The 27,943-nt window shown below is 44.9% G+C and overlaps 1 protein-coding gene across 1 annotated transcript; it reads left to right on the top strand.

Annotated features, from left to right (window-relative positions):
- Positions 1 to 27,800, top strand: LOC147451899 (P-loop containing nucleoside triphosphate hydrolases superfamily protein). Its single transcript, XM_086517788.1, has 6 exons — positions 1 to 1,949; positions 3,341 to 3,481; positions 23,368 to 25,045; positions 25,145 to 25,326; positions 25,437 to 26,365; positions 26,446 to 27,800. The coding sequence occupies exons 1-6, from the start codon at positions 321 to 323 to the stop codon at positions 27,260 to 27,262; spliced, it is 5,376 nt and encodes a 1,791-aa protein (XP_086373914.1). The 5' UTR covers positions 1 to 320; the 3' UTR covers positions 27,263 to 27,800.
- Positions 27,801 to 27,943: the final 143 nt, after the last annotated feature.

Raw genomic sequence — 27,943 nt, 5'->3', positions numbered from 1 at the left:
CTATCTCTGTATTAGCAGTCATGCGACCTTCCGAATCACAAGGGATTGAACTCGCAACAACAAATTTTCCTACTTGGCGAAGTTGGCGCCTGCTCACACAACCGTCTATTGGATGTGCGATCGTCGTCTTGGCCGTTGTGCTTGCTCTCGCTGTCGGCAGGGAAGCTCACCGAGCTAGGCAGACAGATGCAAAGATCGCTGCTCAGGTAGCATCGGCTCTTTTTATTGCATTCGCCGCACTTTCGACCCACTCCCGGGGTGAATTGTCGTTCCTTCGCGTGTTAGATCGCAGAGACTCGTGAATTTAGTGCCGCTTCATTATGCCAGCTCGCTCTAGTAGCGCTTTTCATAGCCACCTCGACCCCTTGATCTCACCGAAAAGGCATAGAAGAGGGCTTAGTTTGCCATCTCAACATGAAAATCCTACGAATCTGCAGGTATTTCCACAAAATTTTTCTTCCTGCAGGAATGGACGTGCATCGATTCTGGAAAACTCAGAAAGAAGGCAAGATGCTTACAGGTTCCGACGCACATTCTTTGATAAGGCTCATCTGAGACCTCCAGTGTGTGCCATGGAACATCTTGTTCCAATTTGTACAGGTAATGGCACCCGCAAACGGAGCTTAGATCTCAGAGAATATGGTTATGTGATGTCAGAAAAGAGGCACAAAGTGTCTAACCTTAAGTTTGATATTGCATCCGTCAAAAGCTCAAGGAGCAAGGAAATGGTAAGCCATAAGTACCGCACTGTGGACAGCCTTCAGAGAAGTGGTGCCTCACATGCAGAAAAGCAGGAAGGCATGGAATTGTCAGGTAGCAAAAGTAGAAGAAGTAGTAGGATCATTAAGAAGGAGGGCTCAGCTTTACCAGAGATTAATGGTACCAAGTCAAATGCTTCCTTAGTTTCTGCCAAGAAAGGTAGCTTGTCCTCTGATGAGGACTCACTAGAAGACTGGACACAAGAGCATGTGTTGGAACCACGCAAAACCGAAAAGAGGAAGAGCTTGGACGAGTTGCAGGAAACAGAAAGTGCCCCACTGGTAACGTGGAGTAAAAAGTCCAGGAGGAGGGTCAGAAAAGAGGAAAGTACTGCCAGTGAGGTGTTGAAGACAAGTAGAGATCCCAAGCATGTTCAAATCAACGCTGGCCCTGCAGCAGAATTGCAGAGGTCATTAAGCAGTTCAGAGAATCGGGGATTGGACGATGCTTCTTATAGTGACGAAAATGAGCAAAAATGCTTAAAGTATGCTTCAGAATATAAAAAAGATTGCATCATGAATGATCAAAGGTTGTTCTCAAGAAGCCATTCTAGCAAGCAACAAACTACTGCCTCATTTGGAGGAGTTCAAGAAGATGCTCCTCAATCTCAGCCTCCAGCAAATGCTTCTGGTGTCTGCAGCCTCATTTATTTGGAGACTTCAGAGGTTAACTTTTGCAATAAGTCATTCAACAAACTACCGAATGGAGTGCAGGCATCAAGCAATGACCACAATTTATCATGCTCAACTCTTGATCATTTTGATACTGGCAAGCCTCTTTCTGGGGATGAGCTTCCAAAGACTTCCTTACCTGAGAGTAGGCAGGAGGAGACCTTACCAATCTCAAAGGAGGAGGAAATTGTGGAGACACTTGGAACTTCTGATCAGGGCAATGAGAAGAAAGATGCTGCTTATGAAGGTGAAGTAAGATTGAATGAACTCGAAGGGAGAAAGTGTGGTCTCTGTGGTGGAGATAGTAGGGGGGAACCTGCCAAGTATTTGTTACCAGTTTCAATCAAAAGAAAGGATAGTCAAAATTCAAAATCCGACCGAACCTCTCCAGTATACAGTGAATGGGATGCTTTTGGTAATGAACCAGGTTGGCTTGGCCCTCTCCTGGGTCCTTTGGGTGATCAGTTTGGCATTGCTGGAGTCTGGGTCCATCAGGAGTGTGCTATTTGGAGTCCCGAGGTGGGATTATGAGCCCGTGTTTGTTTGACCTTGTAGCACTTGCCTGCATACTTATGTGAAATTTAGCTGGTTTCAATGGGTAGGTTTATATCTTTTGGATTTTCTAGCTGAACAAGAAGAAAAAATTATGATGATTTTCTTCTAAAAACAACAAGGAAGTCTGTTGTCAGGGCTTAGACCTGAAGTTTGGAGACTGCAGTATTTTGTGGTCCCTTTGATGCTAAGTAACCTAGGAAATTTCCTGTCATTTTCAAACTAGAAATTATTGGAGCGGGGGTGTTCAAAAGAGCAAAGTAGTATTTTGTGGATTGAATAAGTAGCATATTAGATAGATTCTCTTCAAAATGATGTTTGGGCGAAGAAGAAGCTGCTAGCTTTTGAAAGGCTTGCTTAGAGCTTCATTTTTTGGGTCACCAAGAAATTTTTGATGGTGTTCTCAAGAAGTGTTGTTTAGCTTGGGACCTCACTTTCTCCATCATGAAGCACACAAAAAGGTATTATAATTTATTCATATTGGCATTGGTTGAGTAAAGTTCTTCCAGGATTGGCTGCTTGTTTATCACAAGGTTGACAAATATGCCAGTAGGATTGTGAAGTTCTTGAGGAGTTTCTGATGGAACATTGCTGACTTGCTACTTTGCTTAAAATGAAGCTTGTGGTAGCAATACCAAATAAAGATCAGGAATTTGGCATATGAGGGGTGTCAGCACTCGCTCTCATCAGTGTTGCCTTATGCAATAATGGTGGAATTGGAACTAGAGTTGCCTGTTTTCAAGATTTACAAGACATTCTGGGGTTCGTAAAGCTTCATAAAATGCTGATTACCAGCATACATATGATTGTTGCCTACCTTTGAAAATATGACAATTTAAACTTAGCTATTCGCAAATTAAACAATTTTGTTTTACTGAGTAGAATATAGAGCCTATGTGAGTGTATCCATAAAATGTTTGAGATATACGTCAAGGTGGGGATGCTGTCATATTTAGTCAAAGCTATTCACGACGGAGATGAGGGCTATATAGTCTTGTGGATTATTACCATTAGTGTATAACTTCCCTTACGTTATTCCAGTATCTATCTATGATAAAATTGTCAAGTTGGGCAGAAATGTAAGGCTGGTTTTTGTTTTATAGCATTTTTCTTGAAAGTTTCACGTGTATTTGCAATATTCAGCTGCATTTTAGCTGACAAAGCTGGAAATTTTACTGGATGGATTGTATTTTCCATTATTTAACATTGCTTCGTGCAAACATCTTTCGAAGCATTGCTCTGCCTCCTGACTTTTCTGGGCTTCAGTTTTGTCTGGATGGTCTTATTGCTCTCAAAATGGAGAATGCCTTGTCAGATACAAAATGTTTGCCTGATTATCCTTCACATTTCTTATACAGGTATATTTTGCTGGTGTTGGACGTATAAAGAATATACGTGCAGCCTTGCGAAGGGGTAAGTTCTTGAAGTGCAGCTGGTGCACAAGGCCTGGTGCAACTATCGGATGTCGAATAGAGCGTTGTCCACGAACATACCATCTGGTGGGTCCACTTTTGTACTTTAAAGTCTCTCATTAATACAGCTTTCACTCGATCTTTTAGTTTTTTTTCGTTTGCTTCAGCAGATTTGATAAGGTAACATTTATCTTGATCAGTGGTGATTGTATGTTGAAAATGATGCAAATAACTTCTATCGGGTCTTGAGCTCCATATACTTCTTAATTCCCTCTGTAATTGGTGGAGTTTTAAGTTGGCCAAATTTGGGCACTGATGACGTTAGTGGGGATGTCGTGGTATTTTGTCAATACTTGATGGAGCTGATGGTTTTATTGTCTTGTGGGTGACTACCATGGGTCTATACCTTGAATTTTCCTTTTAAGGGTGAATTTGGGCTTATCCTGGATTCATCTAGGTATATATATAAATTTTTTAAATTGGTCTCTTATATCAATTGCGGTTACTTGATGTGGGGGACTTTTCCCTAGGGACAACAACTTGTAGGCCGAGCAAGAGGGTGGCTTCGTCAACAAACTTCAATACCTCTTATCGTGAAAGCACCAACCATGTGAGCAAAAATGACTACTTACATTTAAATGGTTCATTTGCATTTACAACATGCCACCATGGTGCCTCTATCATAGTCTTGCCATGCCACCTGTCTAGCATATGAAATACTTAGCACTAGGAACCCATGACTGTATGGAATCAACACACATATCCTGAAGAACATTTGGCTATCATATGTGTCCATACACCCAAAATTGTTAACCCACCCATTCTTTAAGGGGTGGATAAGTGCTGCCATGAGACCCAAACCATGCCCAACTTGAGGTTATTTTTCTTCCAAAGCATGAAGCGGATGGGTTGAGTCATTCTTGAAATTGCGTTCAAATCCCAAGGCAACGAAGGGCATGAAATACGAAAGCATAGGCAGCATGATTGCTTGAATTAATTTTAGCAAAAAGCCATGTCCACAATTCCCAATAAACAAATTTATCCATGATCTTGCTAGAGATCCAAGACAGAAATTGATTGACACTTCTGTCCACACCGAGTGGGTAGCCAAGGTGCCTAAGCACATTATATTTTGTGCTCCACATGTCCCTGCCACCTTTCTAAAGCTAATAAGGACATCTTTGCGAATGTTTATGCACAGACTAGACATAAGTGCATAGAGAGACCATGGTTGCATTGCTTTGTCCAAATTTGTGTGTCTACCTTGAGGAACATAACCGTATTGAAAGGTTTGGTATTGCTTAAAACTCTGATACCGCGTTGCCACAAAGCAGTTGTTGCAACGCTACTAGCTTCTTCTTTTTTGTAGAGTGTGGCATCGATCTTATATCCCTCGTGGATATCAAGGTATTTGGGACCAACTTCGTTCTGCCTTTCTTCTTTCCATATGCTCCTTCCCTTGCTCGTTGATCAGCAGTGGCAAGATTGGGAAGTCAAAAGGCAAAAGCTCATTGCTTTTAGTTCCGCAACTACCTCTTATCACACTGGTATTGGACGAAAGCATTGGTTGGTTGACAAGGTCAACAATGCTTGACGGGTCAAAAACCTATTGCTCCGTGGGGAGATGTATTGTTTCAATCCTGGCATGTTCAACTTCCTATAATTGGAAGGTGTTTCTTTGGCGGGCTATGGCGGGAGGGCTTGCATTGGGGGTGAGTCTGTGGCTAACCTTAAGCTCAATAGTGAAAAGCTGTGAGGTCTTGGTGATGGCATGACTTAGGCACAACAAGCAGCATTGAACATAACCAGAAGTTAGGCACAACAAGCAGCATTGAATATAACCAGACAAGAGCTTTATACTGAAACTGAATAGAGAATAGAAATACTCAAGACAACATAGATGATGATCAATAGACATGAGACTGAGAGTAAAGCATAAGTATAACAACCCAATGGCTCAATCAAGGCTGTCTGTGTACAAAGAGTAAGACTTGTACAAGGCTAATGGCTAGCTCTCGCTCTCGTAGTGCCAACCCGTCAGAATGAACGAGTCCTTTCTTTTATAGTCTTCATTAGCATGTGCATGTTTCCAATTTGGCTCCTTTCTTTGCTGTAACTTTGGTAGATGGCCTTCATGGATTCACTGTTGCTTCCATATGTATGTACGGAAGGTACTGTACAGTAGGCTGCACCGTACCGTATGGTGTTTAAAAAAAAAAGGCAGCACGTTTTGTTTGGGCACATGTGCGGGCAGGTCCAGCTTCACATGATCCAAAGTTTGATGATGAGAGCAATGCCCTCAATGATGGAGGCATGCTTTCCTTGAAGGACCCTTGTTCTTCATTTGATAACGAGTCTTCATCAGATGAAGAGTTTTGATAATTGTGACCGATGGCTGGAGAGTCTCACACTTTTATTTTGTTGCAGTTGCCGAATTTTACATACAACAGACTTTTATTTTGTTGCTGGCAGGTGGAGTTCACATTCAGCAGACTTTTATTTTGTTTGTTGCATGTGCCACGTGGATTTGTTTCTGCATCTATGATCTGATCATGATGTGGTGATTTTCCATAGATTGTCTATGAGCATTGAGTTTGAGAAATTTAAGAGGTATCGCATCATTCATGTCTTGTCTAAATTTCGAAGTGTGTTTTAATAATGCTGGTTAATCTCTCTTTGTTTAGACACTTATTCTGTTTAGACATTTTTGTGCTAATTTTTCCGATTCGATGCTTCTTTTAGTGCTAGGCTTCATTATGGCTGAGTCTGCCCTTGATCTTCGGAGTCATGACAGAAACTCAGTACGCTGAGCTTTGTGTCGATGTATGCTCATGTGTGTGTGTGCGTGTGGTGTGTGTTGTGTTTGGGAGCATATGTTAGTACCTAGTTCTACACCCACTATTGGGCACTGACGACGTTAGTGGGGATGTCGTGGTATTTAGTCAATACTATGCATGATGGAGCTGATGGTTATATTGTCTTGTGGGTGACTACCATGGGTCTATACCTTGCACTTTCCTTTAAGGGTGAATCTGGGCTTATTCTGGATTCATCTAGGTATATAACTTATTCTGTAATCGGGCAATGGAATGTTTTGTAAGTTAGGCTTGTTTACCAATGGTACGTACTGTTTACACACCTTAACCGAGGATTGTACCTTAAGTACGTTCCATACGTACCTGATCTGACCTGTACCTTACGTACCTTTCCACCTTGAATGGATTCTTGGCAATTAGGGTTGATTCACATCTCTTCTTGTCGGCCAACTGTCTTGCCTTCAACATTGCTTCCCTGTTTTCTTGAACTCTGGGTCATTCTGAAAATCTGAAAACAGCTGAAGGTCCTGAACTCCTTGTCATCAAAGATAATAAACTGGTATGGGATATTTTTATTGGATGTGAGGGAGTGGTTAGTGGGATCTAATAAACTGGTAAGGGGTGCTGGTTTACCTGACCCCACCCACAATGGGGGTTTGTGGGGCTCACTTGCAGTGGCAATCTGATCATACGGGGAGACTGATCCTACTGTAGACCTACCCAGGGCGAGACAGGGCGAAGCCACTAGACATCACCTATTGCTCCCAGCTATTCCCCTTCGTCAAGTCAGTATACTCCTAACGAAAGCAATAAATTCTTCCCGGAATTGCCACCCCCGCTGGGTGAGCCTTCAGTTGGAGAGGCAGTCTGGCTGTACAAGGAGGCTTTCTCCACTGGGGGCCCACTATGGGGAGAAGTTAGAACTGATCCGATTGAGGCTAGGTATCCTCCAGGGCAGGGGCATGAGGAGGTGACTGTTGTGCAGTCATAGTCACACGACTAATTGATGCTTCAGGCCTCCTTGGTGCTTTCTAATTGCAGCCTTGGCACGTTTCCTTTGAAACTGTCTCATGATCCACTCGCACCTGCTCTCTGAATTGCTCTGGACACCTTTGGCTGATGATGATCGCATGTTTGATTGGTTTTTTTCGAGATATGCCCTTTGAGGCTATGTCTGCTAGACAGGTTTATGCTCTATTTCTACCCCGGCCCTGGATTGCTAACCATTGTTATGCCCTATGGTCAATGCACAAGTCTGATACATGGTGAAAGAAGCCTCTCTGCCCTTTGGAAGAGCCACTTGCCTTTGAAGGAGCGATTGTTTCTTTGGCCATGCTTGCTTGGAGTTCTCCTGGTGGGCTCTTTTCTCAGTGCATGTCATATCTGCTCTTCTCGTTGTGTTCACTGCTCGACTGCAGAAGACACTCTTTGTCACCTGCTTTGGGATTGCTGCATTACTAGAGGTTTTCTTCACCGCATAGCAGCTAGTGTGCAGATCCGTTTCCCCTCTATAGTCTTTCACAAAAGGTTTTGGGCTTTTGGTATTCTCCCGCCTTCCTTGCAACGATTTTCGGTTTTGTTTGTGTAGGTTTGTCACAAAGTGATGACGTGGCGGATAGCAGAAACCCTTGTCAGAAACCCTAAAATTCCTGCAAACCCTAATTTTTGCCAAAAACCCTAATTTCCGGAAATCGCGGAGGCGGATTATTAAAAAAATAATAATAAATTTTTTTTTTTGGGAAAATGATGAGCGACACGAATTTTGCTTTTGCTTTTTTTTATATAAAAAAAAAGAAAAGACTCTCTAAGAGAGAGAGAGAACTGATGCTTTTGATTTTGAAAGCTTTTGGGGCTCTGCTTTTGGGCATCCCTTGTAACCTTTAAATTAGTGGTGAGGGTCTCACTTCTCAGAGCATCTGGACGCAGAGTCTGAGAGTGAAACCCTAACCGCTCTCTTGTACTTTGATGATTGATTAATACAAAAAGAAATACCGAAAGGGGCGCCAGTCTTTGGGGCCAATATCTCTAGGCACGGAACTCCGCCGGGCCAGTGCAAATCTATTGTGATCTGTGAATTGTTTTGAAGTGGTTATTTGGTGCTGTCGCGGTTGATTCTTGACTTGGAGTGTCCAAGTCTGTTAGAGTGGTATCAGAGCACGGCCGATTTCTCTTCTACGGGAAATCCGATCCGCGAATTTTTTTCCGCGGCACCTATGGCTTCAGGCAATGATCAGTCGACTCCCTCTGCATCTGGAGATACGGGCTGGGATCACAACGAAGATTCAGACAGAGAGTATGGCCCGCCTCGGCCTACTCAGGCGGAGCAAAGAGAGATGGAGCGTCGTCAATTGATTGGCGATGCAACAAAGATGATGCTCAATTTTGCCAAGGACCCGAAGATGGCAAAATATATGAACCAGACCTCTTTGGAAGAGGTACAGATGGAGTGGCAGAGAACCACAACACCACTCCCGAAACCCGCTCTCAAGAAACCTTCTGCCTCCAAGAAATATACGGAGAAGGAACTGGAGAACGTGGTTGATGCACGGATTGCTCAGCTTTTTGACACGCAAAAGAAAGCCAAAAAGCACGGCAAAAAGCAGAAGAAAGGCACTGACTTCCCGGGATATTTAGGTCGTCGGTCGACATTTGACAAGGCAAAGAAATTGAAGAAGCGCGTCAAGTTTGAAGACCTACCCAGTTCTTCTTCTTCTTCTTCTGATAGTTCTTCTAGCTCCTCGGATTCGAGCGAAGAAGACAGAAAAGGTAAAAAGCGAAGCAAGAAGCAACGCTTTGGAAAGGGCAAGAGAAAGGCAAAGAAGGCTAAATCTCGCCCAGAGACTCACAGTTCTACTGAGGACTCGTCTACAGACAGCTCAGATTCCGATGACGGAAAGTTTTATGCGAACAAGAAGAATTTTTACAAAGCCAACCAGTATGACTTTCTCGAAGATAAAAGCAAGAAAGTCCGAGAGTTTAAGGAAGGTGGCCACTCGATCAAGTTTGATACTTTTCAGGATACTGAGATGCTTCGAAGGCTTTGTCTTTTATACAGCAGTTTGACATCGCTTTCGCGGAGGACGCTATTCAGAGCACTCCAAGATTCGGAGAGCTGCCTCTTACTTTAAGGGGACTGCTCGTACTTGGTGGTCCACGCTTCTATTAAGCAAGACTGTGCCAGTTACATGGCTGAAATTCAAGAGGCTTTTTATTTCTTCTTGGTTGACTCAAGAGTTTGAGCGAGATATACGAGCTGCTTGGAACCATCTCCGGATGACCAAGAGCGATACAGTGAATTCTTATTGTGAAAGATTCTGGAGCTCTTTTCTACCCGCCTCTTCATTCAAGAAGATCTCGTTCAGAGAACAGATTGAGCGGTTTACCTTGGGTCTACCTACAGAGATCCGAGATCACTGCTTGGAACAGAAGTCGGCTTCTATTCAGGAGTTGATGAGTCATGCGAAGCGGGGCTTTGCCATTCACTTTGGCAGTCTGACCTACCCCACAGATGAGGCCATGACACAACGAGCCGAATAGACTTCCGGGAATAAAAGTAGAATGAAAAAGAGAAACCCAGCGAAAAAAAAAAGGATGCACGACCCAAGCATACTCCTGAGGAGAGAGCTCGCTTCATCAGAGAGAGGGGAAGTGCTTTGGATGCGGGGAACATGGACATATTTCCGCGAAGTGCCCTGATAAGGCACAGAAAGAACAGAATGATAAAGACGACGACAGGTCTGAGAGTTCGAGAGCAGCTGAGGAATGTGGCAGAAAAGGCAGATAGAAAAGTAGAACTGGTACCACATGGCGTGGGACCGGCACCGAATCTAATGAATGAAAGTACAAACTTTGCCGCTTTCGGGGCAAAGCGAAGGATCAGGAAGCTCTTTTGAAGGAGTCAAGGCCAACTTCTTTTCACTTGGAATTGGCGGCTCGATTTGGAACTACGCCCGACAGACTGACGCCACAGGCGGAGGTAGTTCGACTGGCACCCGGATGGGATGTTGCCATTACACCGAGCATTGGCAAACTTCGTTTGCAATGACAGGGGTGTTCAGGGCATGTGAGTGACGTTCTACTCGGGATCCCTTGGTACCACAAGAACTACGCCGTGGTTGACTACCGGGCCGAGAAAGCCACTTTGATAAATGAAGGGCTTAGAGATTGTACTTGATGAACTTCAGTTTTCTTACTCATTCTTTTGGGAGAACTGAACGATGGATAAAGGTTGAATATGTTTTGACCTGAAGAAAAGAACGCCAAGATTTTTTTTTCTCCACCCTCATGCCGATTGCTTTTGAGAGGGCCTGAAGATCATACCATTGATCTGATATCTGGAAGCACGCCATCGAATCGGCCACCTTATCGTGTGAGCCGAGTACAGAATGAAAAGATTATGAACTCAGTGAAAGACCTCTTGGAAAAGGGTCTTGTCCAGCCTAGTACTTCACCGTATTGCTCTCCAGTGTTGTTGGTTTTGAAGAAAGACGGATCTTGGAGAATGTGCATCGATTATAGCACTCTCAACGAAATCACTATCAAGAACAGATTTCCGATTCCTAGGATCGATGATATACTCGACAGGTTACAGGGATCCTCGTGCTTTAGCAGGATTGACTTGAAGAGTGGATATCATCAAATCAAGATAGCACCAGGAGATGTCTACAAGACAGCTTTTCGGACGACTTTTGGGTTATTTGAGTTTTTGGTGATGCCTTTTGGCTTAACCAATGCTCCTGCGACATTTAACCGGATGATGGACAGGATTTTTCGAGAGTACAGGCTATTTGTTGGCACTTTCTTTGACGACATCATTGTTTTCTCCAAGAATGAGGCAGAACACAGAGATCATCTGCTTCAAGTCTTTCAGGCATTACGAGATCACACATTAGTGATTAATGCTAAGAAAAGTGAATTTTTCCTACCAGAGATACACTTTTTGGGACACATTTCCGCGATACATCATAGGAGCTTCGAGGATATGGTCGATGAGTGTGCCACAGATACAGATTTTGCAGATATTTTCACACGGATACGGGATGGGGAGACAGTAGCTGGATACTCCCTTCGGGAAGGCTACTTGATGAAAAAGACTATGTTGTGCGTTACACAGCCGTTGAGGGAAAAGGTTATGATTGATTGCCACTGTCCACCTTTTACGGGTCACCGCGGCATTGCTACCACCAAGAAAGGGGACTGAAGAAGGATGTGGAAGAGTTTGTGCGCAGTTGCTTGGTATGCCAGAAGGTCAAGTTTGACAGGCATAAGGCACAAGGATTGCTACAACCTTTACCCATACCCACCCGCCCCTGGGAAAATATTGAAATGGATTTCATTTTTTTTTATCTCTCGAGAATACAGAATGATCACGATGATTTTCCGCTTACATGGCACGTCTGAGACGATTCTCTCCGACATAGACCCCAGATTTATGAGTTGGTTTTGGAAGGCAATTTGGGAGAACATTGGCACGTAGTTGCAGTTCTCGTCATCGTTCCACTTGCAGACTGACGGGCAATTTGAGATTGCCAATTCAGTGATTTTAGATTTATTGAAGTCTTGTATCTCGCATCAGAAGACTCAATGGGAAAAGAACTTACCTTTGGTGGAATTTGCCTACAATAACACGATACACTCTTCGACGGGGAAGACGCCATGAGAGATTGTTGAAACTGCTGCGAAGGTTCCATCCTTCCTGAGCACGAAAGATTAGAAATTTGAAGCGGATGAATATTCGCGAGATTTGGATACGGCTTTTGCCAAGGTTCGCGAGACTTTACAGAAGTCTCAAGAACGACAGAAAAAGGCAGCGGATCGCCATCGTCGCGACTGGAAACTGAAGGAGGATGATTGGGTGCTCTTACTTTTGAGAAGGCACGCCTAAGAAAGAAACAGGGAAAGGAGAGGCTTTTTCCAAAGCTTAGTATGTGATACTACGGACCTTTCCAGATTACTGACAAGATAAATGATGTCTCCTTCCGATTGAAACTGCCAGATACTTGGAGGATTCACAATGCATTGCATGTGAGTCTCTTGAACCTTGTTAAGGGTGATGTGCCTGATGATGGGGAGCCTGATGAGCAACCCAAAGTGGAAGAAAACGAGGATATCCTTGTTCCTGAACAGATTTTGACACATAATGATACGAAGAAAGGTAAAGTCTGAAGGCGGTTCTTGGTTAAGTTCAAGAATTATCCTGCACTTGATGCGAAGTGGATGGAGGAGGAGGACCTAGCACATACTCCTCAGATTGTGAAACTTTACCTCGATGTTTTGGTTTAGCATAGTCTACTCCAAACGGAACCTAGAAACTCAGCTTGGCCGAAGATCTGGTGCAGTGGGATGCACAAGAGGGGAGTTACTCCACTCCTTTGTCAACAGATGCCTCGATTTTGATACTAAAGTCACTGATGTCTCTTTGAGCTTCAGGGATACTGAGAGCTGACAGTATTCTGCTGGATGACTTTATGAAATGGAATTCCTGATTATGATACTGATTTGTTCTTGACTTCTTGTGAGTGTAGGAACTGATAGACGAAATGACTGCAGCATTTTGGTCTGATTGATCTCGAATAGACATGGTTGCAATAGGGGTTAGTCAATCGGACATCGTTGAGGTCCCGATTGGACCTAGATGTGATTGCTAGCTACATTGCCGATAAATCATGGTCTAAGATCTGAATGAATGTTGAATGTCATGTGATGTCCTGTGATGTCTGGTGATGTCCTGTGATGTCGTGTGATGTGACTATCGATTTTGTACATGTGCTAGATGTGCGTTCCTAGTACGTAGGTACTAACAGTCAGTGTCTGCTAAGACGGTTTATGGCTTTTGTCGGTTTTGCAGGCGTAATCGCGGTCGATTACTATGCTTTCAAGAGGGGGGTATGTCACAAAGTGATGACGTGGCGGACAGCATAAACCCTAATTTCTGTCAAAAACCCTAAAATTCCTGCAAACCCTAATTTTTGCCAAAAACCCTAATTTCCGGAAATCGCGGAGGCGGATTATTAAATTTATTTTTTTTTTTTTTTTTGGGAAATGATGAGCGACGCGAATTTTGCTTTTGCTTTTTTTTATTAAAAAAAAAAGAAAAGAATCTCTAAGAGAGAGAGAGAACTGATGCTTTTGATTTTGAAAGCTTTTGGGGCTCCGCTTTTGGGCATCCCTTGTAACCTTTAAATTAGTGGTGAGGGCCTCACTTCTCAGAGCATCTGGACGCAAAGTCTGAGAGTGAAACCCTAACCGCTCTCTTGTACTTTGATGATTGATTAATACAAAAAGAAATACCGAAAGGGGCGCCAGTCTTTGGGGCCAATATCTCTAGGCACGGAACTCCGCCGGGCCAGTGCAAATCTATTGTGATCTGTGAATTGTTTTGAAGTGGTTATTTGGTGCTGTCGCGGTTGATTCTTGACTTGGAGTGTCCAAGTCTGTTACAAGGTTAGATTTTGGGCTTATTGGACCGTGTGGCGCCAACATAATGGCTGCATGCTCCTTCGCTTTGATGCAAATCCCTCACAGTTTTTCGAGCTTTCCCTTGGGCAATCTGTATACTCCACAGTATCATGACCATATGTGAAAGTAGGTGTTGATCTCCTGATCCACTGTGGTGTGGTGTTAAACACCATAACCTTGGTTTTAGCAAGGTTTACATACAATCTACTATCCTTTGCAAAGCTGTGTAATGCATCCAAATGTCGTTGCAAACCCTCAGGTGAGTCAGAGATCAACACAATATCACTGCATATAACAACAATGGGATCCACGTCCCTGCCAGCTGAGCACCTCTATCGCTCTCTCTGTCAATGTATTCAGACACCTCATCAACATACATACCAAATAGAGTAGGAGACAATGGGCAACTCTGTTTCACCCCAATAGTGGAGAGTTGCCAAGTTAACACAGAACTAACACTAAAACACTAAGGAGAGAGAGAGAGAGAGAGAGAGAGAGAGAGAGAGAGAGAGAGAGAGAGAGAGAGAGAGAGAGAGAGAGAGAGAGAGATGATGAAATGAAATGTTATATCAACGTCTTCAAAAGGCCAAAATGACCTATGAGACCAAAAAGTTACAATTGGTGAATGATGAATCTCATATCATGTTTGAGTACGGAAATTACAAAGAACTAACACTAAAAAACACTAAGGAAAAAGGAAATGAACCTGAAGCTGATTCGGAATGGAGACGAGATATAGGGGAGAGGGGGGGGGGGGGGGGTTCAAATGAAATCTCTCATCGGTCGCGGTCGAATCTCATCAACCTCCTCCATGGTCAATACTCTGCTTGGCCGTCTTGCATGTCGAGCTAAAGTGATATGTATCTTCTGCTGCAGCCTTTGTCGATGGTGGGAGATCCCTCGAGGTCGCCGGCGTCTGGATTTGCCTAGCTCAGTGGCTCGGTCAAGCAACGTACCTCTAGTGTGGGTGGGCTCTGAGACCCGCTGTGATGACTGCTCCTCTAGCTCTTCCTTGGCTGGTGTAAAGAAATCTGTGATTCGTCTCTGAGATTGTCTTTCCCCTGATGTCCTCAGCAAGCTCTCCCTAGGTCTGTGCAGCTCTAGCACGAACAATCGGAGACATCTTTGATCCTTGTATCTCATGACTCTAGAAAATGGTCCGAAACCTTCTCTGAACAGGCAGTAGAAGCGGCCGCGTATCTCATAGTACGCCGAGCAATAGCATGTGCACTGCAGCTCTGTCTCTGGCTCTAAGTTACATAGGTGACATATCCTGGCCCCTGTTGGCACCCCTCGGAATCGGCCAGTCTCGATTTGGAGCTGGTGTGCGGATGTGCGTATCTGCCCAATAGCGCATCGTATCCCATGAGATAAGTGCGTATCCATGCATACAAGCCTAGTCACAAAACCGTCCTCCGTGAGTTGGAGAAGATGCTCTCTGTAGAAGGCCATCTTCGTGCCCCACTCTTGTGTCGGCTGTTTCCATGTGCTCCTGGTATCTAGCTGAATCAAATCTTGGCGTATGAGTCTAGTGATCTCTGTTCGTGTGAGAGACAAGGAGGGTGCATCCAGGGCGTATTGAAACGTGTTGAAACCATATGCTGAAACCACGCTGTCATCTGTCCATACCAATATGCTGTATCGCCTTGTAGCGCTAGTTGTCGAGATGACTCCAATAAACCATGTATAAAGGATACTGATCTAGTCAATGCCTCCACCACGGGGGGGGACGCCTAGCTCGGCTCGGATAATCTCAGCGCATAACAATATAAAATATACTCGGATAAATAGAATTTATCACTTAATACTGAAGCCAAAGGATATAGAGAGAAATAGATAGTGACCAGAAGATGGGCTGGTCCCCCCCCTTAAAGAGAATTCTTTATTAGGGAGAATCTTTTTACAAGCACAAGAACTTGAGAAAACCCCTCCGTTCTAAATCTCTGACTCGATGGTCGTTCCTTCCCGTAAGGGAAATCCGAGAGACCAGCTCTCAATCCTTTCTCCGTCTGTACTCGGAGTTGAGACTCCGCAGACAATTTCCGAATTCCGTTTCCGGAATTCCCAAGCGTAGGCCAAAGCCTTCTCGCTTCTCCTTCGCGATGAAGTACCTGCAAACACACACGCAAACACGCGACAACAATTCGTATGGCGAATCCACAATAGATACCTGTCGCTCTTGCGAGGGAAAAGCGACTTCCGTGCTTCGTAGTCTCACGCGATCTCTTGCGTCTTCTGGCGGCAGAGTCTTCTCTTGCTGGCGTTGGTAACCTCCCTTCAGTGAGGGCATGTGGTGCTTTTATAGCTCCTTCACCACGACACGAATAGCTGCTGCGGAGAGATCGCGGCCGGGTTTTTTTTTTTTTTTAAATAATTTTTTTTCGTTTTTTTTTTTTTTTTTGTTCTACCCGAAATAGGGAGAGAGAATTCGCTGGCTGGTTTTGTTGCTTTATTTTCTAAGTGGCTGCCCACTTATTAAGTGGACGGTCGGCATATTTTTAAAATTGGTTTGAACTTGCCCAAAAACTCAATAAAACCTAATAAGTTAAAATCAATGCTTTCACAGCACTTCCCAGGCATCCCTGGATGCAACCACATGCACGAATGCAATGCAAACATAGATTCCTCGCGAGAAAGCGTCTGCTCTTCCCGAAAAACTCGTTAAAATATTCCGCTTTTTAAGAAAAGCTTCTCAGAACCCATCTTTATTCTTGTGCTTGCATCTTTACGCGTATTCCTCTTTCCAGTTCGGATTTCCTCTCGACTATGGATATCCCCTTTCTGATGCACCCGTCACCCACCTTGTGACGCATCAAGAATACCCATCACCTAGTCCTTTCCTACCGAACTTACGGTACAATCCCCTTCACGATGCTCTATGTCACCCATCCTATGACGCATCAGAGATGTCCGTTCCCGGATGGTCGGATACTTCTTCCCGATTGCTCCCTGTCACCCATCCGATGTGACGCATCAGAAGTACCCGTTCTTGGTGGCCTTACAGATATTCCCGTTCACAGTGCTCCCGTCATTACTTTGAATGACGCACTAGGAATACTCTATACTCGGATGTCTCCAGTGAGAAAAACCCTCTCACTTAAAATTCCAATAATTCATTTAGAATTATTTTTCCTGTTGTTCCAAGCGAGAAAACCCTCTCACTTATAAATCCAATAATTCATTTAGAATCATTTTTCTGTTAGATAAAGCCAATTTAGCAACAGCTCCCACTTTTCTTATTGCCCACTCTCCAAGCCCTCATGTGCATCTGCTTGTTAAGCCCCACTAGAGTCATGAGTTCTTTCACCTCTTCATCCACATTATCTTGGTTCAACAGAACTCAAACTGAAAAAGCAATCTCGACATCAGCAGAGCTCGAAAAGTCGATTGACTTTCCATCCTAAAACCTGCATCAAAAAGTAGGGTTAGGTTCCTTCCATAAGGTCGTAGACAACCACAGCATGGTCCATCAGCTCTTGGATAGACAGTGTTTCTTTGGCGGCGATGGTAGTCCCAAGACAGCAATCGCAATGGACCTCCAAAGTTATCTGCTCGAGAAGAGACATCTATTGAGAGATGTCGAGAAATTTCAAGATATAATTTGCTAGGGTTTCCATGGCAAGCATTTTAGGATACCCGACTCTGCCAGAAGTTGCACTCCGAAGGAAGATGTCTGAAACCATATAACTTCGGGCAAAAATTTTCTTGAAAGGTTGCCAAGTCCTTGGAGTGTGTGGCTTGGTAGCTATAGAGATCAACATCTGCATGGCACTGCCTCTGAGAAAAAACAGTAGCTCAAAACAAATCTTGGATCCTTCTCTTGCAAGTGATCTTAATGACTTATGCCCTATAAGACATGAGCGGTGAAGAAGGGAGCGCGCCTGATGCGCGATGAAGGGTGGGAGTGGCTAATAAGACTGGGGTCGGCAGTTCTCCCTCTTCAAGTGTGTTTTGTGATCGCACCTTCTTGAGTAACGCAATCTCTTCATCTTGGGTCGTCACACGATCCTTCAGTGTGGTTATCTTGCTTTCTTGGACCAATACGCGTTCTTCGAGTATCTTTATTTTGCTCAAGAGGTTGCGGGTGATTGTGTTAATGGTCTCAATCATTTCGTCTTTGCATTCTTGAATGACATCCTCTACAGGGTCAGCTTTGTCGTTCTGCTTCTTCATGCCTAATGGCTGCCAAAAGCGAAGGGGACACTATGTCCTCAATAAACATACATACCTTCCCTGCATCATGCATACATGTGTATTTGTGTTCTCCACATCAAGCCTACATTCCTCTGATTTTCTAAATTTTCAAATTTCTAAATTTCCTAATTTCTGTTTACTGTCTAGCTGGGTTTTCAAAATTTTTATTTATTGTCTAGTCTATCAGGGCAGTGGCTGGAACCTGTGCGAGCAGTGGCGGGTAGAGGAGGGACCTGCTTGACCTGCAGAACCAGGGCGAATAGGGGCGGGAGGTGGGCTTGCACGACCTGCAGAGCCTGTGCGAGCAGGACGTCAGCCTGCGTATCGCCAACCCTATCAGACAGCAGCGCAAACCCTAAATACCCCAGAACTGCCTGCATGTGTGCTGCAGCCTGCGCGTGAGAACCTGTTGGCGCTGTTGTTCTGCTGTGTTCCCTGTCTGCGAGAGAGAGAAATGAAATGAAATGTTATATCAACGTCTCAGAAGGCCAAAATGACCTATGAGACCAAACTGTTGCAAAATTGTGAATCTGATACCATGTCTGGGTACAAAAAGACTAGAACAAAAATACTACTACTACTACTAGAATCCATCCTCATCTGCACTCTGGATGTCGAGAGAGTATGGCTCGAATCCTCTGCTGTAGTCTCCGTTGATGCTGTGTAGCCCTCTCCTCAATCGTGGCCGTCTGGAATCTGGATCTCTGTAGCTCCAGTGCTCGGTTGATGAGAGTGCCGGTAGTGATCGAATGAGTGTGGGCCGAGCTCTGCAGTGATGGCTGCTCCTTTGGCTGTCCCATATCTAGTGAAAAGAAATCTGTAATTCGTCTCTGGGACCGTCTCTCTCCTACTCTATTTGGTATGTATGTGGATGAGGTTGCTGACTAGTCACTACATTGAGAGAGATGGTGATAGAGGTGCACAGCTGGCAGGGACATGGATTCCACTATTGCTCTATGCTGATGATATTGTGTTGATCTCCGACTCTCCAGAGGGGATGCAACGTCACTTGGATGCTCTGCATAGATTTGCCCACAAAAGTGGTTTGTCTGTCAACCTTGGTAAAACCAAGGTCATGGTATTTAATACCACCCCACAGTGGATCAGGAGGTCAGCACCCGCATTCACATACGGCCAGGAGACGGTGGAGTACACGGATGCTTACACTTACCTTGGAGTGGTTTTTAGTGGACCAACATTTTCACTGAGGAGAGCAGCGGAGACTAGATTGACCAGAGCCCATGCAGCATTGGGCAGATTGGAGAGGATGTGTTCACAGGTTCAGTTTCAGGAGCCTCGGACGAAGCTCTGGCTATTTGACACTTTAGTGGCGTCTGCATTGCTCTATGGAGCTGAGATATGGGGACCTTCATTGGATCATCATGGGAGGACAGGTCGCATTGCTGGGTGGGGGGACATGGAGAAGCCTTTGGTCTCTATGATCTCGCGGCTCATTAGAGCCAAGGCTTCAGTACCACGTGCCATTATCCGAGCAGAGCTTGCTGCCCCCCACTAGTAGTCGAGGCTCTTACCAGATCTGTCTCCTTCATACACCGCATGTGGGAACTTCCTACAGACAGATATGCCCGCCTTGCGCTTGAGTCCTCTCGACAGTTAGCCATGCAGGGAGATACAGCATGCTGGTATGGTGAAATGACATCATGGTTTTAGGCGCATGGGTTCAACATAGACAGATTGCCCCCCTTCCAGTACTCATTAGAGGCACCCTCTCTGACTCTTACATAGTCCGAGATCACCATGCTCATCCGACAGGACCTGGCTCAGCTAGACATTAGGAAGACATGGATACAACTAGCACAAGAGCTGGGCACGAAGATGGCTTTCTACAGAGAGCATCTTCTCCAGCTTACAGAGGACGGTTTTGTGACGAGGCCGAGATACATGGACACTCACTTGTCTCATGGGATACTATGTGCTATTGGCCAGATACGCACATCTTCACACCAGCTGCGGATTGAGACTGGGAGATACAGTGGAGTACCAAAGCAGAGGCCAGGACATGCCCCCTTTGTGGCATGGAGCCAGAGACAGAGTTGCGCTACACATGCCACTGCCCCGTCCACTACGAGATACGAGGCCGCTTCCACTGCTTGTTCAGAGAGGACTTTGGACCACTCTATAGAGTCATGCAGTATGAGAATCAGAGATGCTTGGGTTTGTTTCTACTCGAGCTGCGCCGACATAGAGAGAGCTTGATGAGAGGAGAGGCTAGCCAGTCTCAGAGACACATCACAGACTTCTTTAGAGCAGACACTAGACACCCGGAGGAGCCACTACCACAGCAGAGCTCGTCGCCTCACACTAGAGGCACACTGATCGACCGGGCAATCGAGCTGGGGAGATCCAGACGCCCACGACTGCGGAGGACTACACAGCATCGACGAAGGCTGCATCAGAGGCTTCGGATCACTTTGGCCCGACATGCACGACGCCCGGTCAGACTACTGACCATGGAGGAGATTGATGAGATCCGCTAGTGACCGATGCTGGATCTCTTGTGATTTAGCTACCCCAGCTAGCTGCTCTGCCCCGCTCACACCCAGCAGTCTAGGATTCCATAGTATATTTGTTTTGTCATTTTGTCATTTTTTTACTTTGACTTTGTATCAGATCCACCACATTGTAACTTTTTGGTCTCATAGGTCACTTGGCCTTTTGAAGACGTTAATATAACATTTCATTTCATTTCTAGCTCTCCCTAGTAAAGTGTCTCTATATCTGTGTAACTCAAGTAGATATAGCCCAAGACATCTTTGATCCTCATAACTCATGACCCTAGAGAAAGGACCGAAACCCTCTCTGAATAAGCAGTGGAAACGGCCCCGAATCTCATAGTACACTGTGCAATGACATATGTAATGTAACTCTGTCTCTGGCTCTAGCTGGCATAAGCGGCATATCCTGTTGTCTACTGGTATCCCTCTGAATCTACTAGTCTCAATCGCCAGCTGATGTGAGGATGTGCATATCTGACCAATGGCACACCGCAAACCATGAGACGTATGTGTATCCACGTAGCTGGGTCGAATCACAAACCCATCTCCTGTGAGGTGGAGAAGATGCTCTCTATCGAAATCCATCTTCGTGCCCAACTCATGTGGCGGCTCTATCCATGTCCTCCTGGTATCAAGTTGGATCAGGTCCTGATGAATGAGTCTAGTAATCTCCACCCGTGTAAGAGACATCGAGGGTGCCTGAAGAGAGTACTGGAAAGGGGGCAGCCTGTCCAGCCATGCATCTAAAACCATGATGTCATCTGTGCGTACCAGCATGAAGTGTCCCCCTGAAGAGCTAACTGTCTGGAAGACTCAAGGGCCAATCTAGCATATCTGTCTCTAGTAGTATCCCACAAGCTGTGCACAAAGGAGACTGATCTGGTAAGCGCCTCAATCTCCATAGGAGGGGCAGCTAGCTCTGCTCGAATGATAGCGTGGGGTACGGAGGCCTTGGCTCTGATAAGTCGAGAGATCATAGATACCAAGGGCCTCTCCATACGTCTCCAACCATCTTGGCCTACAAAAGGTCCCCATATCTGCACCGCATACAACATAGCTGAGGCTACTAAAGTATCAAAGAGCCATAACTTTGTCCGAGGTTCCTGGAAGTGTACCTGCGAACACATCCTCTCCAAGCCTTCCAAGGCCGCATAAGCTCTAGTCAGTCTAGTCTCTGCTGCTCACCCCAAAGAAAACCTCGGCCCAGTGAAGACAACCCCAGGGTAAGTGTATGCATCTGTATACTCTACAATCTCCTGACCATATGTGAAAGTCGGTGCTGAGAGAGAGAGAGAGAGAGAGAGAGAGAGAGAGAGGCTCTCCATGCTGATAACAATTGCTCATACAAGTGACCAAGGGTGGTCCGACATAGATCTGACATGCCCTAGACCCAAGGTACGCATAGTTGCGACTGCTTCTGACATCTGCTCCTGCACATGAGAGCAGTGACACAGTCTCCACATGGGTTGCCCTAGCCTCGTGGGAAAGCGAGGCTTTGGCGCGATATCCTCCTAGCAAGAGAACTGATCTGGAAGGAGATGGACATGCCTCATGGCAATGGTGCCATCTAGAGAGCATAGGACATCCACTCCACAGCCTGCACCCTGGATGTGGTGCTCTGCATCATGATGATTGTCGTCTCCATCTAGGTGCTATGAGAAGAAAAACGCAAGGAGAAATCCCCTTGCTGCCCATCATCTGCCTGGCGGTGCTGCCCTACTGCTGGGGTGGGAAAATGTTGGGAAAACTCTGGGGCTGATCTGCACCCTCTGCCCACCACCCCTCATAAGGCTGCCCCCTAGGGGCGCCCTGCACCCAAGGGCTTTGTGTACACACCGTCTCCCTCCAGTGCCCCTGCCTTGCCTATATACCTCCATTGGCTCTGGAAAAAAAAAAAAGACAAGGGCTTTGTGTACACACCATCTCCCTCTAGTGCCCTTGCCTTGCCTATATACCTCCATTGGCTCTAGAAAGTAAAAGACAAAGTTGGGAAAAATACTCCCAGCCTGCAGGAGCCTAATGGCCATGGAACCAAGCCAAAACCCAAGGCTAAACATGGCTAGACATATCCCGACATGAGAAAACAACCTCACATTGGCCGGGCATAGCCACAAAACAGCCCACACTCCCTAACACTTGTCCCTAGGAAAAACTAGGACCGATTGGATGAATCCAGAGAGATGCTTGAACTCTTAACGCTATCATGAGGCATAGTGCGACCACCATGTGTTGCTATACCACAATAACGGGGAAAGGCTGTCGCTATAGCTGCATGTTTAGCGTTTGTAAGCCGGTGTGTGAGCTCTGCCTAAGGTGCATCAGGATCCAAGCAGACATGTCCGTTTCCCCACAGAATCATTATCTAGGATAAGAGTGTCTCTGCTGGCTATCAATGGGCTGCGGTAGTTCTCTTTTGGTCACGCGTAAAGAGCGGTACCTTCTCCTAGATATTGACTGGCCAGACAGTCAATATCTAGGACTATCTGGGACTGGCCAGACAGTCCCAGACTTCACTTATCCTTGCACAATTTCTGCAGCAAATGAGTGGATCATTGTAGGAGGTTGTTTTAAGGATTTGATTGCAAGTGTGAGAAAGAAAAATTGCAGTTCATGCTTTCAGCCTAAAGAGTTTTGAAAACTTCTTGAATAACTTAAAGATGACTTATTGAAACTCCACGTGAACTCTACAGTTGAGTTTGGAAGAGTGCACCCGATGGCTATGATATACATATTAAACAGGAAGCACTTACACATGAGCGAGTTGAACTCAGGTCTGGTTGTTTTTGTGTGTGGAGTTTTGCAAACAAATCTTAATAAACGTTAATTTGCATTTGTTATAAGTTAAATAAATTTCTCTTTCATGGGTGGCTAATTTTAGAAGGTAGGAATGGTAGCAATTGCATGCAGACATTTTGTCTATTTCAAAAAATCAAAGCAATGAATGTTCCTTTGCCTGAGTTGATAAAAGTATTCGATGATTGCAATGCAGCCCTGCGCACGCTTTGAAGGCTGTTATTTTGATCACAAAAAGTTTCTCATGGCGTGTGATGAGCATCTTCACCATTTTCTGCCTCAATTGCCTGGGCATCGGCATCATAGAAGTAGTTTGAACATGGGACGGATACGCTTCAAAAGAAAGGTTAGTGAATGGAAAAAGACAGCTCAAAGAGCTGCTCAACTGGATGCAGAAGCCGAAGAAAAATGGCAGGAAAAGGCAGGTGTCGATGAAGAGTTTTTAAGGCGTGAGCGTAAACGCTTTCAGCGAGATATTGCGCGAGTTGCACCTGTAATGGTCGGTGGAGGTACTGAACAGTACAAGTTTCAAGGTTGGGAATCAATTGCAGGTTCAGACAATGTCATCCAGTGCATGAAGGAGATGGTAATTTTGCCTCTGCTTTACCCTGAAGCCTTTTCACGGCTCGGTGTATCACCACCTCGTGGAGTACTTTTACATGGGCATCCCGGGACAGGAAAGACCCTTGCTGTAAAGGCACTTGTTGGGGCATGCGCGAAGGGACACAAACAGATTGCTTATTTTGCAAGAAAAGGTGCTGATTGTTTGGGCAAATATGCAGGTGATGCGGAGCGGCAACTTCGTATGCTCTTTTATTTGGCTGAGAAGCATCAGCCTTCCATCATATTTTTTGACGAGATTGATGGTCTTGCACCCACCCGTTCTCAGCATCAGGATCAAACTCAGAAATCTGTTGTCTCAACTTTATTGGCCTTGATGGATGGCATCAAGTCCAGGGGATCTGTGGTTGTTATTGGTGCCACCAATCGGCCTGATGCATTGGATCCTGCGCTTCGACGTCCTGGGCGGTTTGACCGGGAAATCTATTTTCCTTTGCCTTCTTTTCTTGGCAGGAGTGCAATTCTTACACTTCTCACTAAGAATTGGCAGATGCCTCCCAGACATGAAGTCATATCCTTGTTAGCAAGCAAGACCATAGGTTTTGCTGGAGCAGACTTGCAGGCTCTTTGTGCACAGGCTGCTATAAACTCATTGAGAAGAATGGTTTCTGTCGATCATTTGATGTCATTGGTCGAAAAGCAGGGTAACATACCACCTTTTCCTGATTTAAGTGTCAGTACAACTGATTGGGCTACTGCCTTGGAACAGGTATCTCCACCTTGCTCTTGGAGGTCTGCAAAAGCAGCACTCAACAGTGTAATTTGTACGCCTGTGCCACATCACATACTACCAGTCTTGTTGTGGCCAATGGTCGAGTTGCTTCTGTCACTTCATCTGGATAGTCGAGTAGTGCTGCCTCCAATTTTGAACGAGTTAGCTACAAAGTTGGAAGTAACTTTGAATCATAGTCTTGGTGACTCTTGGATTGATCAAACCAACAGTTTCTTGCATAATACAAGATCTAATTCTGTGAGAAAAGAACTGGAGCAAACTTTAGAAGATATCTTCTTCAGAATCGGCATGGTTTCTGATGGGAAAGTGAGGCCAGCGACGTTGATTGTGCCGAATGTTGCTTATGAAGGGAGCAAATTTCGTGTCATGATGTCAGGAAAAGAAAGGGCATGGCTTGACCATTTTGCAGCATGGTTTATGTCTGGATTTGAGGGCTTTGCGGAGATGTGCAACCTTAATTTAACATCATTGTTACAGGAGGGAGGAGGAGATGTTGTTCAAGGTCTCACACACATTCTTGGTATATACAAACTCTGCCCTCTGTGTGATGAAGCATTCGTTCCGTTCATCTGCACTACCTCTTAAGTTTTTCACCCTTTGAGGTTTCATTTCTCAACAGGGAGCATTCAAAATAAGAGTCCTTGTGTGATATATATGCCACAAGTGGAGTCCTGGGCTGTGGAATCTGTAGTGACAGATCAAGTTCAAGAGCAAGCGGAAGAAAGACGAGCTTCTCACTACTGGAGTGTCTTCACACAACAAGTGAATCTGTTGCCTTCAAGTGTGCAAATTATTTTTGTGGTTGGTAAATAAAATCCTTTTGCTGCATATTGAGCCATTACAAGCATATCTAAATAAGGTCTAACAGATGTTCACATAAATGTCACTGACCATGGTCTGTGTTTATGAAGGCCTCCAGTCAAATGCAGAAGGATGATATTCCGCACGAAGTTGTTGAATTTTTTTGGGGGACTTCGTTATCAACATCCTGCAGCAATGTGAACAAGTCTGGAGGGTCCCTGCTTCAAGAGATGTGGCTATCTTTTAACAGATCTTCTCCTTGTTCATGGGTTGAAGCATCTCTTGTGCAGGATATGAAGACGGTCTTTAGCAGAGCAGCTGATGGCTTCACAGGCTTGTTTTGTCAAGAACTGTTATTGCATGGTCAACCAGCAAACAAAACTTGCACAGTGGATCCTTTCAATTCAGTTAAGCAAGTTTCGTTTGCAGACATGCTGAAAGCAAGCCCTTTGGGAGGCTTCAAATGTGGCTCTACTGAGCATGCCTTTAACAAGGATGTCAATGCATTCAGTCCTGTTGCAGGTTTGAATGAGACGGGTCTTAAGGCAGACTCTAGGCATCCAAGTAGCATGGGGTCTAAGAGCACCTGCAGTCTTGGAAACCAACCAGCTTCTCCATGTCCACCCGAGCAAAGCTACTTACCACTTGCCATCTCTATAGTGGGCTATGAGTTGCTTTATCATCCTGAATTAAGGGACTTGCGCCATGCAACCTCCAAACTACAGGAAGGACCTTCCTATACTACAGCGACATCCAAAACAGCACTGCCTGAATCAATTGATAGTAGCAGTGCTCAGAGTGGTCAGGTCAATACTGTGAGTTTGAAAGGATTAAATGCAGTTGGTCTTTTAGCATTTAGTGGTAGTTATTCAAGAGCCAAAGATGTAGCTGGAGGTGTTCAACAAGTTGTGGAGCTATTGATGGAGCGAATAAATATGAAAGTGAGCCTTGGAAAGAATCGTAAGCAGTTTTCTCATCTTTTCCACAAGGCAGCATCTTTGCAGGATAAGGTTTTTATGTGGGCGTACAATCTGCGCAGGTAACTGCATTTTCAAGCCTTTTGACCAGTTTTGTCTTTATGCTTGCAAGTTTATTGATACTCCAGACATGGTGATGCAGGTTTGATTTTGCCCCCAGCAGACGTCAAGACAACACTCAAGAGTTTTCAGCTCCAAAATCAGAAGCTGGAGGAAACAATGGCACTTTCACAGCAGCAAGAACATCGTCTGAAACCGAAGAAACAGAAGGGCTGCCTACTGCACTGGTACCTTCTTCTCCTAAATCGACCAGTTTGGTCGAGGCTTTACATGGTATGGAAGCGGATGTGCACGTACCCTGTGCCATCTTTGAATGTAATAAAACCGACCATGGGTTAGAACTCAGCCCACCACATATTGAAAAGTCTGAAAAAAAGTTGCACTTAAATGGTAATACAACCATGGACAAGGTAAGTGAAGTGATGGCACCACAGCAGATAATAGACAACAGAGCTATTAGAAAATGTTGTCCTAGCTGTTTGCTCCTTTTGAGGGGGGCTTTAAGAAGGTTGTTCATGAGAGCGTGGAAATCCAAAGGGGCGGAACTTTCCTTGAATGTAGCAGATGAGGTGATTGGGATGTGTGCGTCAGCTGTGTCAATGGAACTGAATCGCATTTTGGCACAAGATATTCCTTATGGTGCAAACTCATCATGCAGAAATGGCTGTTGTTGTAGAGCTCACCACAGGAATGGCAAAGCATCACTTAAGCTCTCAAGCAGCAAAAGCAAGCTATTGACCAGTGCAGAATCTGATGAAAACTTGACAACCTCGAGTTATGTTTGCCTTTGTTCGCTTGTCAAACTTATCAAGGAGTTGACATCAAAGGCTCTTGAGGGAGTGAAGTTTGGCTGGCTGAAAGATCGCGATAATGCTGATTCTTATCTCAATAATGACTGATATCATGTTCTAATTTTCTTCTCAAAAACTACCTGCAATTGGCTGGTTCAATCCCGTATGCGGCAAGACGGTCTTCACAACAGTATGGCGGTTTTGGAAAGTTGTGAGAGTGTACAAAGCATTGATGCTCGGGAAAGTGAAAGTGCTGGAAAAGTTTAAAAAGTGAAAAGCTTTTCCTTGTCAGTACAAGAACGAGGTTTACTGCCTCATGGGATGTAGTCCACTAGCCACTCTTTTGGCCCACAGAGATGTCATCAGCAAAGGCTATCAGTCCTCGAGCATTTTCTGTATAGTTTCAACGAATTCAATTTTGTCAAGCAGATACCAAAGCCGTTTCCAAGTGTTGTGAACGTTGTTGCAATTGTGGATTACAAAATGGTTGATACGATAAGACAGCCCCACCCAAGCTATCAATTTAGGGAGTGATACGACGATTTCAAGCAGACAAATAGGGGGCTCAAAATTTGAGTTGTATACCTTAGTATGGTAGAAAGTATGAATGTGGTGTATTTGATGTATTCATTATTGCTTTCTATGAGGTGGTGTAGAAAATCATAGTTTGATCTTGTCTTTCTGAACCTGACTTTGGTGTCTGGCTCATTCTTTGTGCAAACACGTCAGTGTTTATACAGACATTCATATTCCAGTCAAATTGTAAAAGTCTTTTGCAAGAGGAATATT

The sequence above is a fragment of the Adiantum capillus-veneris genome, chromosome 8 (genome assembly GCF_014529385.1).
Source record: "Adiantum capillus-veneris isolate H3 chromosome 8, ASM1452938v2, whole genome shotgun sequence".
Classification (NCBI taxonomy): Eukaryota; Viridiplantae; Streptophyta; class Polypodiopsida; order Polypodiales; family Pteridaceae; genus Adiantum; species Adiantum capillus-veneris.
Note: the sequence above shows the minus strand (reverse complement) of the source record. Positions and strands in the feature narration are given on the sequence as shown.